The 13,965-nt window shown below is 42.1% G+C and overlaps 1 protein-coding gene across 1 annotated transcript in view; it reads right to left on the reverse strand.

The window, feature by feature from the left end:
• The window catches only part of ALK (ALK receptor tyrosine kinase), a 225,744-nt gene that overhangs the window by 17,995 nt on the left and 193,784 nt on the right, over positions 1 to 13,965 (reverse strand). The window contains exons 13-20 of the mRNA XM_018085039.3: positions 12,728 to 12,878; positions 10,156 to 10,287; positions 9,152 to 9,296; positions 8,115 to 8,297; positions 6,529 to 6,627; positions 5,417 to 5,569; positions 4,132 to 4,230; positions 2,192 to 2,378 (exon numbers count right to left, since the gene is read on the reverse strand). Coding sequence (XP_017940528.2) covers positions 2,192 to 2,378; positions 4,132 to 4,230; positions 5,417 to 5,569; positions 6,529 to 6,627; positions 8,115 to 8,297; positions 9,152 to 9,296; positions 10,156 to 10,287; positions 12,728 to 12,878 — 1,149 coding nt within the window. The remainder of the gene's footprint in view (positions 1 to 2,191; positions 2,379 to 4,131; positions 4,231 to 5,416; positions 5,570 to 6,528; positions 6,628 to 8,114; positions 8,298 to 9,151; positions 9,297 to 10,155; positions 10,288 to 12,727; positions 12,879 to 13,965) is intronic.

The following is a 13,965-nucleotide window of genomic DNA, read 5'->3' on the forward strand; positions in this document are numbered from 1 at the left end:
CTGGACAGACCAGAGAAGACAAGAAGGTTTTACTACAGAGAACAGACATTATAACACTGTGGACACAGCTCACAGAATGGGCTCACAATTTTCATGGCAGTGAAACAGGGAGAACTGGATATTGACGCTATGCAGGGGACCAGACCTTGATGTGATCTTTCCTGGACCTGCAATGTATTTAATTGGTAGGGAAAGCAATCCTTGGAAGTGAACAGTCCCCAGTGAAATCGAGCTGCTGGCACTGCAGCATGTAATGGAGAGCACTCTTCTATGGCTTTGGTGTCAGTGCTCTAGCGGTGGGTGCTCCAAAACAAGTCAATAAAGATAGGACTTAAGTCTAGGTGTTTACAAACCCTAAATACTTTACAGTTCCCATAATGTTTCTGCATCACCATTAAACAAAACATTGAACAAGAAACTAGGAGGCAACAATGATTCTCAAAAGTCCTGAATTCTAAACCAAATGTCTTTTCTTGATTTATTGTGTGATTCTGGGCAAGTACCTTAGCCAATAAATGGTGATGATAGTGCTTTGTAAAGCACTCAGCTCTAGGAATTCATGCTGAGAATTGTTTCTAGCACTGATCATATTACAAAATTTACAGTTCTATTTTGAATAAGATTACAAGAGAAAGAGAAGGGAATAAAAGTAATCGAACAATAGGTCCTGTTCCAGGTCCTTGTGATACAGATTTTGCAAACCTGTCTATTCAGTCTTCACTCTCTTAATGTTAAGCCAACTGGTACAATGATAGTTATTCCACATAGTTATGTCGTGACATAACAACCCAGGAAACCATGGCAGAGAATGAGGCTTCATCCCGGATCCCGAGTCCCTCTTAACCCTGCATGGGCTGCACATTGGACAGTAGTATTTTGAGCCTCTGAGAGACATTCCTGCATCTCAGTCCAGGTAAAAGGCTCTCAGTAAAGCTCTCTCCTACAGCACACACTCTCCTGTTAGAGCCAGGTCTGGCCTGGGAGCTCCATTGATTACGTCCTCTGAAGTACAGGTGGACTGTTTTTCCATGGGCTGTTGCCCTCCCGTCCATTTGAACAGACTAGAACAATCTGCTCTTCTGTTGCCTAAGCTCTGTCTAATAGTTTTGCCAGGATAAAGACCAGACCAGTCTAGGCAGTGAAACCACAGTGAGGACTTGTGTTGCCTGTGACTCGGCCACTTCATTTAATAAAATTTTGTAGATATCAGATTGAGACACTATTCTTGGCTCTTCCTGACCAATTTATTACCAACTAAGGGTAGAAAACAGATGTCTACAGTTCATAACTCATCCTCCTTCCAAAAAGTCTACCTTCCCTTCCCTTATCAATTCCTGGCTGTATCCTCTGCTATCTGCAGCTCGCCACAGCTCAAAAATCCTTTCAAAGACTAAGTGACAAAGGAAGCAGCAGCACAAGGCACACTGGAAACTTCCAGTTGCAGTCTAGAAAGATGTGCAGGTAAGGGGAAATAAGAGACAGCAAAACTTCGGACTGCAAAGACTGCTCCGAGCATCAACTTTTTTAGCACCTTAAGCTCCCTAGTTTTCCAAGTTCTCCTGCTTCCACTTGGTTTTTTCTATAAAACTGCATGGTATCAGGGTCATGTCACATTCACAAGTACCCTGCAGTAGAGCAAAGTGTGTAAGAACTCCAAATTTTCAAGTTTTTCTTAGGAGACCTTTTTGAGCTTTCCAGAAGTTCCTATCTAGATACTACTATCCTCCTGGCTTCATATTCCTGCCTTTTTAATACTGTCTAGTATTTTCAACCCATTGTTTTCCCTGATACTGTACTTAAGGATGTCATTGTCTATACCAAAGATCCCATTAAAGACTTTACAAAGGAGCCTCCTGCAAGCCTCAGCCTTCCCAGCATTTCATCAGTTCATTCTGGAAATGGGCCATTCACTGCACTGTCTGTAAAAGACGTGTCTGAACTGCCGGTGATGACTATTCAGTTCTCCTCATAATCCCAGGAGATTAACACTACACCTCTAAAAGTTCAACTGCCAAAATCTAGGCCCTTCCACACGAGCCCAACTACTGCAACTACTGAAAAGGGGCACGTGACTAAAAGTGCTTAAGGATTTGTATGTGCCTGCACAGAGAGGCGTGTTTGCACCTCTGTAAGAGAGTCAGCCTACGGGAGTGTGTAGTGTGAAGGATGGGGAACGCAACGATGAATTTACCGGATGAGGGAGATGTTTTTTCGAGGCACCTCTTTAAGGTCACTAATGGATGTGGTCTTTCCTGCAAAGCAGTAGTTGGGGTTGTAGTCTGTCATTATAGTGGAGGTGCGCAGCTTGCTCAGCTTATATTCTGGGCTCTGTAACTCCATCTGCATGGCTTGTAGCTCCTGGTGCTTCCGACGGTATACTAAACATGGAGAACACAGTCAACCAGAGACACAGACTGACTTTGGAACAGGACAGCAGCCGTGTAAGCCAGCACATCTCACTAGAACTGGCTGTTGTATGGTCAGATTTCAGGGAATGAAACCAGACAGGGACACTGTCACATTTCTGTACATCGAATAATTACAGACAGAAAATGGAATCTGAAGATACCAAAGGAACCTTTGATTTACACATCCTATGAAGAAACAGGCTTGCTTGTGAACTGTTTTGAAGAACTAAAATTAATTTCACTCGCAGAGATCTTAGATTTCACAGTTCTGTGGATTTTGTTTATCTCTATTTAGTTTAACTGGACATTCCAAACATGAGTCCAGTTCCAAACTTGAGGGAGCTGGGGTATAACCAACTTTCCTAAATCACACAGAAGTGACTAAAGTCTGAAATGAATTATTGCATCATATTCTTCAAAATGGACAGACCAAGCTGTTTGCTCAGAATAACACGTACACAAAAAATAGCTCACTCTTCAAAACTTCTTCTGTTTCTAAACAACAAAGTTGGACTGCATTTGAAATCAGTTTATGGTAGTGTTATATTCCTTGCATCACTTCACTGATACTTCTGCTACGTCATTAGAATCCACATCTTGAAAGACAACATCCTGTGGATATTCCTTGAAATAGTAATTGATATTGCAGGACTTTTTCCAAAGCAAGATGACAATCATGAGCAGGTTAAATCACTATTGATTTCTGTGGGAGCTGGACTGAGCCCAAAGACTGTGACGGTAATAGCTACTGCATCTTCTCCAGGAGATATTGCTCAGGGGAAGAATTTAAGGGGTAAACATGCACTCGCAAAGGCAGATGGATGTAATGACCTATCCACAAACCCTTCCTGTCCTCCATTTTCCTCCTCATTGCCTTTGCTTTGATTTTTAAAATCGTTGCTCTTTCCTGAGATGGAAATGATAGACTAGTTGGATGGAAAGAGGATTACTGTTCTGCTCCTGAGAAGTATTTAGTAATTGTAAAAAGTACTGTCAGGCCAGAAATCATACATGTAGGACCATGTGTGTGCAACTGATAACTCCTGAAATCCTTAAAACTGAAACAGCTGCGCAAATCTAATTTAATAGTTGCCATTTGCTGCTCTAGGTACATCCCTCTTCTCCCCCAGTCTATACACTGTGTGGACAAAGAAAGGTGGCAAAGCTGAGGTTTGTATCCCTGGTGCTTTGCATTGATTCAAACCCATTCTGCTTGCACCAAATGCAGGTGAGCCATTGTTCAAAATAAGAACATGAAAGGGTGAAAAATACCTTTCAGAATTTCAAAAAAAAAAAAAAGCCAAGAATACCCACATCCTACTAAGTAGCAGTTTGTAAAAGGGGAACTTATGTGAGAATTTAAGCTTAGATGTTGTACATTAAGAGGCAAAATGTGTATGTAGGCACACAAATAAAGAAGCTTTTACGCACTGAACAGCAGCAGATCTCACAAAATCAGAAGCAGCTGTGTTCTGGCAGCTTTACAGTAGAACAGAAACAATAATGTCTCTTTCGAGATGCAGTCAGTAACTGAAGCCTCCTCAAATTGGTCATTGTGGTTAGAAACAACTACTGAAATCTGAAGCTAAGGCGTGTGTGTGGGAAGGTGTTATTAAATACAGCAGTAGCTAAAAACCTGAATCCTTTTGCCTCCCAGGACCCAATTATCCATGGCTCAGATCCAGCCCTCATATGAAAATATCTTTTGCAGAGAAACACTCACCTATCATGATTCCTGAAAAAGCCAACATTAAAACAGCCACCAATGCTGAAGTCAGTACAGACAAGACCAAGGAGAGAGGGAGATGAACCACTGGCTCAGCTGTAACAGAGGAAGGAGAAGAAGGAATTACATATTTGAAATGATCTTCCAGGAGCCACTTTTTTTGCATTTTTTTTTTTTGCTATTCCTTCCATTTACTCATCTGCTGCTCCTATAGTGTAGAAGTAACCTCTGGCATGATCAGTTCACAGGATCTATGACTTCTCATACCTCATTGTTTCACATTCCTCAATTAATATCAACCCATTAAAACAGATGGTTTGCTATCAATAAATTAACATGTGAACTCTCTGGGTATCAAAACAAGACCATAAAAACCAGGGGCAGGAGGTTGGGGAGGTGGAAAGAACATTACATTGTCAGGGTTAAAGTGCTCCTGTCACTGCCAAATCACAGAAAAAGCAGAAGGAGGACTGCAATATATAATCTCCTAAATGCGTCTAATCCAGGCAGAAAAAAATTGATAACAGTTAGTGCAGTGCAAGGTATTCCATAGCTGCATCCTCATTTGGGATCACACTATTAAGGTTTATTTTACCTTGACAAAATGGCCATGCTTTTTACCCATCTTACAGATAGAAATGGTAAAAACACAGAACAATTTTCCCATGCCAGTGACAAATCTGAAATCAGGATCCCAAAAGCCTGGAGTCACTGCTCTAACTGCTGTACAAGAATATGAGGCAAACCTAGTAATGGAGCTCTGACCATTTAGTTTGTCAAGACAGGCAAGTACAGGCACGTCTTTAGTTTTCCTCAGAGAGATCTCACACAGAATTTCTTACGGATTCTGCGCCTGCACCTTAAATGCCCAAATCCACAGGAATTATATTTTCCTTCACCTTGCACATTGTTTTTGTTCTTAAGAGAACTGGCCTGGAATCTAACTTTAGCTGGAAAATTCCTTCACTTTCATGATTTCAGAGCAGAATGTGAGCACCAGCGCAACCAAGCACAAAATTTGTCTTTCCGCAGATCTGCCCAGTATGTCAAACATACTGTAGAGCAAAACAGCAATGCTGCTCAGTGTACCAGTCCTCAGCCATCATGCTGCTATATCCTAGCAAAATAACACTGCAGCAGGAAAGAAGGAAACATTCAACAGAAGTCAGGTTTTAAGAAAGACTAGATTAAACACTTTCAGGATGTCTTACAGTTCAAACTACAGCATTTGGCCATGCGCTTTCCGTTTCACATGCTAGCAGTACGCCACACACCTACTTACCTATGCAAGACACACCATCCTCAGCCAACTCTGTGCCTGGCTCACAAAAGCAAATGACTTTTTGACTCTCATGATCAACATGGCACTCGTCCATCTCACAGTGACTGCAGTTAAGATGCAGCCTAATATCCACCTCTCCATGCCCCTCTGTCACTAGGGAGTGGATGAAGAAGCTGAGTTAATTACTGTAAAGACCATTCTTACAATTCCCTTGGGCCTTGACAGAAACAGGGGACATGGTGGTTGCTGTTGCATGATGTGGCAGGGTGGGCCCCGTCTAAGAAACCAATTTCTCCCCACCTTTCCTCACTAAGAAAATAACATGTGACAGCTAACAGCCCCATTGCAGTTGAGGGTTCCCTGGCTCTCTTTGAGCAGATAGTCCTAGCAGGTTAGCAAGGAAGCTGCTGCCACGGCTAAGGGAAACCTGCCCTTGCAAGTTGCCCATGGGGCTCACCATTTTCTTTCCTGGCCTTTACTCATTTCAAGATCAAGCACTGCAATGTTTTCAAAACTTTCTGGCTGAATCTACCAGGCCAGAGTGCATCTGTATTTGAAAATATTTCTGGTTATTCTAAAGCAAACATATTTTTTTTAACAAGCAGATTTTTTTTGGTGTGTTTCATGAGCACATCACAAACATATTAACGACATGGATTTCTGGGCAAACACAAGTTGGAGTGGCAGTATTCATCACTCCCATGCACTGCTGAGCAGCAATGCAATGTTTTCTCTAGAAACAACCTGGTCTAACTTGGATACTTTGCTGAGGGATGCTCTAAGGACCTTGCTTGTTAGTGAATCGTCAGGTGTTTTGCCTGTTTCTTTCCTAACGGATCTGAATTATGAGGTTCTGTTACCACTTTCCTTGCCAAAAATTATTCTATAGGCTGGTAGACTATACTGTTGGGGGTGTTTCCTAATAGCCTTGATGTTCTCTCTACCTGCTTTCTTCCTACTTCTGTCTATTCTCCATTGTACTTTGCTATCTTTCTGCCTCCTCATGTCCATGACACTAAACTGCACGCAAAGGGTTGTAAACTGTCCTACAGATGCAAAATATTTGTAAAATGAAATAAGCCCACTAGAAAACTTCTGAACAATATGAATACCTTTAAGTGCTGGAGTATATAAAGTACCAATTGGATTAATAAAGGACACACCATCCTCCCCATCCATCTCTGGGTCATTGTCCACTGCAGCATTGCCACCTATGTCAAACCAGAAGTTACCTTAACAGTCTGAGGCTCAATGGCAATGAAATACAGATAAACATTGCAACATGCATGATTTCAGCATATTTAGGGGATCATCCAAATGAGAAAAGAGAAACATTAAGGTATGTAATATATAGGGAATATTTAGCAAGTTGTTGCATGAACCACTGGACTTTTAATTTTTAAAACTTCAATTTAATAACAGTAGTTTTGACAATCAATTTATTAGCTCTGTTTTGGGCAGACTGTTGCAAACTAAGGTGCAAACTTCATCTTTAACCATTTGGATGCTGTGAAACATATAAGCCCTTCTTAAAATTTATGCAGCCAAGAAACTGGAAAACACCAGTATTCAAGGGCTAAATTCAGTACCCTTGCTGACTGAGGTATTTAGTACATCAGCAGAGGGAATGAATAACTTGCTATCCCTCCTCTCCTTTGCACCCTGAAAGCAGGGTAGTCCATCAGGAGTGGGGACTGAAGGAATTTATTTGTTGCTCATTTGTGCTTGAGCATATAGAACATATCTGAAGAAAAGTATGGGCAATGCATAAAAAATATTAGAAGCACAGTACAAGCCATATACTTTGTACTACAAGCATGCAAAGATTCCCCCACTCCACCCCCAAAAAAAAGTTTTCCTCTTTAATTGTCTTCAGCAAAATTAAAAATGTCATGTAAGGCATTCTGTTGGAAAAAGAAGCATTACACAATAACATTGGTACAAAACATGCACTTAATCATTTAAACTCACTACTTCCTCTGAGGATTTCTAGTCTACCAAATACTCAATTTAAGCTGTGGAGAACCAGGGGTTAAAGAGTCCACCACAGTGCAGATGGCTGAAGAAACTATGTGGCCCAGGAGACTTTGGGTTAGTAGGGATCTTGAATCTGGCCCACACCAGTTGTAATCAACATAATGCCATCTGACAGCTGTCCTGAGACCCGCAGCACATGAAATTAGCTCCTCGTTGACTGAAGTCAACACCACTGTTGTTATTAAGAGGGGTCCTGGCTGGCAGCCTGAACCTCTGCCCCCAGAGACACCTGTGCAGGACCAAGGCCCACCCACAGCAGGGCAGGGTAGAAGCTGCATCTTTCTCCTGGCATAGAGTCTGGCTGCCAGTCTCCGGGACCAAAGTCCTCCAAACACAGGTGCTGGCAATGGGAGCACACAGCCTACGGCTCCTCCTTCTTCAGCACTGTCACCCCAACATGAAAGGCTCAAGAATCACAGCAGGGTCTTAATGTCACATATTGCAGAGTGCAAAGCCAGGATTACAGATGAAGGACTGACATCTGGCCGTTTGCTCAAAGACTAAATGCCATACGTTCATCTACTGCTAAAAAGGCAACACACAGACATACTATTACATAACAATTAAATATGCTAGCTACAGGAGAATTATCTACCAGCATTTTGCTGATCATTAGCACTAAAGGAGGGGAAGGGACACCTTGAACACGAAGCCACTTTACCTATATATCCTCCGCCTCCTCCACCTGAGGAGCACCCCCCTCCACCCCCTCCGAAACCCCCTCTTGTCTCCCACCCCCACTTCTTCATGGCCTGGGGGCAGGATCTTCCTCCAGTAGCACCTTCCAGCAAGGATTTTCCTGACCACAGGAAGGAAGTGTTATCATTCCAGCCACCTCCACCACCTGCAGTTGAGAGAAGAGAAATGGCACAGGTAGGGGTTATTTTTTGTGTAAAAAACACTGCAAGGATCTGCAGAACAAGCACCTACTCAAAGCACTTCAGCTGAAAGTGAGAATCTCATGCCTTGGTTGGAAGAGGGGATGTGCTTGCTACACAGTGCTACAGTGACCTTTCTGTAGGGTTTTTGCCATGTTAACCATCTGTGCCTCTTTTCATCTACCATACAATGACAAGTATTTTCTACAGAAAATATAAAAAGATATTCTTGCCTAGTCTCCAACCACTTATTTCTAGTTTAAAGAGCCTTCCCCTTCTCTTTGAAAAAAAATACTTTTGAAAAAAACACCTGTGTCAGTTCTGAAGTGGAACAAAAGGAATTTAGTGAAAGGGGTGTGAAAACGTGTCCCAGCCCCGCTCTCCATACAACATACTCACCAGTGACTCACTTTCAGCTCTGCTGGTTGTTCAGTCCAAGGTCTCTTCACAGAGACTTCTAGCCAGGGTGCAATTATGCTCTTTCTGCATAAGCCAGGGAAACTGTGAGTATGTCTACGCAGCACAAAACAGTGCAGGGAGCAGGATGGCCACATTGGTGCTGCAAACTCCCACATCAAAAATTCAAACAACTTTGTTTATGAGAGGTATTTTGGGAGAATTGCTATGGCTATACAATCTCTTATACCCTTATTTATGCCAAGTATCCAGCACTGTGGGTACCTCCTATTTGCATCTCTTCTGATTCTATGTTCCCCTGAACTGTGTTTCCATGATTTTTGCCTCACCTCCTTGTGAGGAGAATATGTGGGAGTGCCACATATTCTCAAAGGTTTTCTTAAAAAGAAAAAACTCCCCTTACCTGCAGCTCCTGAATTTCCATTCAACCCTGGAATAGAGGAGTCATTCTCCAGCCTTTCTGGATGAAATGTGTCCTTTTTGGCCCTGTAGGCCCTGCCACCACCTCCTGCTGCAATTATCAAGGGGACTGGTTCTCCATTCTCCATCTTAACAAATTCAGAAATAAAGGCAGTGTTCAAGCTGAGTCAGGTATGTACATAAAAGTTCAGCTACATGGTTGTTACTGCACTTTGCACCAAGCAGGCATCTAGGACTGCTCAGCACCACAAATTATCATTGCATTTTTTATGCACTCATATCCAGAAGATTAATGCATAGCACTAGTCCTACCAAGTTCTGCAACAGGGAACAGTGGCATCAGCAGCTCTATGGATTGTACCTGCTCAGCTGATGGCTCTTAGAAACCCTGTAATGTTACTGTGTGATGACTCTCATCAAATGAATCACTGCTCTATACAGTGCAGTATAATTTCTCCTCTGGCAAAGGACTGCCTGAAACCAGTGTTTGGAATGAGTACTGTCTCAGCTAGCACATGACAAAAAAGATCAGTGACCCTTAGCTATAGGGTTGCCAACAGAAAACACACAGTCTATCCTCTACTTTTCTTGTCATTGCACTGTAGAGACCAAATGTATAGCTGAAGCCTTATGTTCTACAATGACACAGTTGAATAAAGTCCTGCAGAATTTGCCCTTTGCTGTAGAATTATGCTTCGGCATCTCAGTTTCTGTTGAAAAACATCCCACTCAAACCTCACATTCACAAAGGAAATTACAAGCCACTGAAGCAAGTGTGGCCATACTGCACATCAGTCTGAAGGAGTGTGAAGGGCCAGCTCAGATCACTACAGCTATCAATCGGAAATTAAGGATACCCAGAGCTCACTTTGTGTCCCCCTTCCCTGATGTGTACAAAGGATTTTCAGATATTTCAGGGTGCAATACTTGAGGCCAGTGGCAGGATGTGTTCATGCTGAAGGTGTATGGAGGACTATGTTTCCATACCTTAAATATGTAAGTTGCACCACCCCCGCCTCCACCTCCTCCTGCCCATTCATTGACACTTCTGTTCACACGTATCTCTTCTTCAATCACATTGTTCTCTCCAATGCAGACTTTCTGTATAACATCATTAGTCTGCAAACAGAAGACCAGGTCTGAATGAAATCTCCATGTCCTTGTACATTCTGAAGCCTCAGGGATGCTTCACCCTCCCAAAGCAAGAAATTGTCCTCCAGTGAAACTACGTGAGCAGAACCAAGTGAACACTCTCCTAGAAGAATCTCGCTTTGGGCTTCAACCTCTGTCAGAAGAATTTGTTGCCATTTTTGATAGAATTATTTTGAATCAAGCTCGGTGCTGACATCTAATACCATGTACAACAGCTCCACAAACTTTTAATATATAAAATAGAGCAGAATTTGCTGCTAATATTTCCTAGCATTACCTGTTTGCATTTCACAAGTGGGGGGAACAGAGTAACAGCAATGCTGTGACTTGTTCCATGTCACACAACAACCAAATGGCAGAGACATAGAGAGAACCTGAGTTTCTTCATTTCATTTCCAGTGGGCCAAGCAACCAATGTGTATTTATCCAGAACTAAGATTTGTTGGTGGCTCACATACCAGAGCTAACTTTAACCTCGGCAGTCATAGGATGAACACTAGTAATGAGCTCAAAATAGAACAGCCACCCAATATTTATCTGGACTTCCAAGCAAGTTTTGATGTTGATCTGATGCTTATGCTGCAGCAGCAATTTTACTGTAATTACCAGTTCAAAGCCAACCAAAACAGCAGCAATCCCATGTTTGATTGCAATGTTCACCTCATGTTAATGAAAATACCTCTCTAAAAAGGCTTCATATTTCTTACTAGCATTTTTCCCTCTCCATCAATTAGCACCAAACAATGAACTTTCTATATTAGGCAAATCACTGGATTCACTAATTGATTTCAAACACAACATTAAACCATAATTTATAAGTACTTCAGGACTATGATCTAACTATTGTTTTGGTTTTAAATTGGAACACCAAAGTGCATGACAAGCAGGACTCTGCTGTAAGCATTTTCAAGTTGTAAACTTTGCTTCTAAATTTATTTTATCTTACAGGTTTTATGTCAGTAGCACTATCTTGTTATATTGCACACGGAACTTATTAACCAAAAACACTTTTAGGGAAAAATGCATAAACGGTTGTTAGAGTAGAATTGACCTTCTGCTTCCTTCTATTTTCATGCATATGGTTTCTCTTGGAAGAGGAACCTGATAAAAACATCCTCAAATTACAAATTATTCTGCTGACCACAAAATGTGTCCTAGGTTGTGCCAGAGAATGAATAGCATCCATTTTGTGCATGCAGACTTGCCTATGGAACTAAACAGTCCTCTTTTCCCTATTTTTCCTTCTCCTTAATTGATTTGGTGTTGGGTGGGAATGATTAATAAAACGACAAAGTCAATGACCCAAAGGAACCACTAGATTACAAAAAAAATAATCCTTCATGGCAAAGACATAACTGATTACAATCCAATCTAGTAAAAGTCCCCTCTACAAGTCAATGCAATCTCTTTGCTTCAATGAAAGAATTACATTAGCACTCAATAAATTCTCACTAAGATTACAGTGGCCTGCAATTTAATGAGTCCATATATTACACTCAGCTGGAATGTCCTACTTATAGACGTTAGATGGAAGTTTGAGTTAGGGAATTTCTCATTTCAAAAAGGCTTTCTATTAATGGTTTGTTTGCAGATATGTGTAATTCTAGTTTTAACATTATTTACTTCAGCAGCTGGCCTTGAGAACCCCTCTTTCTTGTCTATATCCTTCAACCTTTCTCTGCTGTAACAGACTGCTAAGCTTTCATCTCTTGGATGTCAGCCATTAACAGCTGAGAAACTCACAGCACGTAAATTCAAGCCTGCAGGTGAAATTTCATCAGATTATGCTTAGTTTTCTCCACAAGAATCTCCTATTCCCTCTTCCTCCAAAGAATACTAAAAGATTAATAGATTATTGTGCATGTGAACAGTGGAAGTGGCACCTTTCTGTCAAGACATTTGCAGCAAGGATTGGCTAGTAACACAAAAATCAGGACTGACCCAGCAGTGAGTGATTTGTCTTTCCTATTCCCACACAGAGAATAAGCAAACAGGCCCTGTGAAGTGGGTGTCTCCAGAGTTGCAGAGGACTATGACAATGGCAGGGCTGGCCTCAACAGCAGAACGAGGGCAAAGCCCTGTGAAGGCAACCTTGAAGACTGATCTCCAGAGAAAAGGAAGGCAGGGCTGTCTTTTCTCTCCAAAACACCACACAGATGGTTCGAGATATGCAGATCAGTCAGGAACCTGTAGTGTATTATCAACGGGGCCCAAATGTTGAAGAGGAGGTGAGCACAGTGACACGGTACTTCATCTTTTCACACTCATATTTTCCCAGTAAAACTGTACCTATTCCTTGCACCATATAACCCAAGCCCCTTGAGGACAACATTATTCTGTGTGAACAGACAAAACTCCATGGACTGGTAGAAGAGACTAAGGCAAAACACAAAGGCCAATCACTTACACTAGGACATGCATCTTCTCCTTGCTGTCCCACCAAGATATACAAAGTATCATCCTTCTGGAGGTCAAAAATTCCCAACACAGACACACCGTGGGACCGCATCATGGTGTTCTTCCCTCCTTTCCCACCAGCAGCTCCATAGCCTGAGATGCTGCAGGAAAAAAACAAAACAAGAGCCTGGTGCCTGAGTTGTCCCACACAGGTGGAAGGGAGCACAAACCAATTCTGGGCACTGAGAGTTTTGCACACCTGAACACAGTGTCACAGAGCCATGCCCTGAAGACCTGACATTCTAAATAGATCTAAACCCAAAGCTTGAAGACTGAGGTTTTCTGCTCTACTTGGATCTGTGAACTTGGGTAGCTACAAAACAGATTCTTTCACATGATTCTTGGGCAAACACTGCTCAGGACAGAGGGAGCAAGTCCTTATGTTTCCAACTTTAATATATGAAACACATCTTGTTTCCTGGAAGGCACATCCTTGAGAGGTTTGCAGCAAGAAACAGAAAGAACAGAAGCAGGAGAACTACTGAAAACAGGACATATGGCTAAAGAGAACATTAGGCATGAGATTGACAGAGGGATATTTGAGAAAGCAGACTGTATAACTGGTCCTGGTAGCATGGACCAGATGGAAAACAGCTCTCTTATTCCCAGGACCAGAGGAATACAGAAGAGTAGATGGAGATGACACTACCTGCAGAAAACAAACAAGGCAAAAGTTCCCTGCCTAAACTCACGGTCACCAGGAATGTCTTACTGTCTCCAGCCAGGAGTGGACAGGTTGCCTACAGGCTGCTCTGGGATTTTTATTTCAAGCAGTCAGGATTCAGAGATGCTTGCTGTTGTTGAGGTACCCAAAGATTTGGCTGTACCGCAGTATTGCTCAGCTCCTCCCTCTTCCTTTCTAGCAATTTACATATTTGAAGCGGCTTTTAACAGAGGATTTCAAAGCACTTTATAAAGGTCATGATAAAACATACATCTCTGCTGAAACGAAACACAGTTATTCAGCTTTCTGAGCAAGTGAGTGATGGTACAGCAAGCTCATTTTAGATCTGAAATAAGCAGGTGATTCTCCACTGGCATTAGTAGGTTTGCAGTTATTTCCGTGAGAGCAAAAGTCCACCTGGAGCATGAAACCAATGATTGCAGGGCTGAGAACACAAAAGTTCTTGGCTTCCTACCAGTCACAGTTTAGGTGCTCTGCTTTAGCACCTCCTTTCCTTTAGCACC

This window comes from Manacus vitellinus, unplaced genomic scaffold (genome assembly GCF_001715985.3).
Source record: "Manacus vitellinus isolate BGI_N305 unplaced genomic scaffold, ASM171598v3 scaffold_8_pilon, whole genome shotgun sequence".
Classification (NCBI taxonomy): domain Eukaryota; kingdom Metazoa; phylum Chordata; class Aves; order Passeriformes; family Pipridae; genus Manacus; species Manacus vitellinus.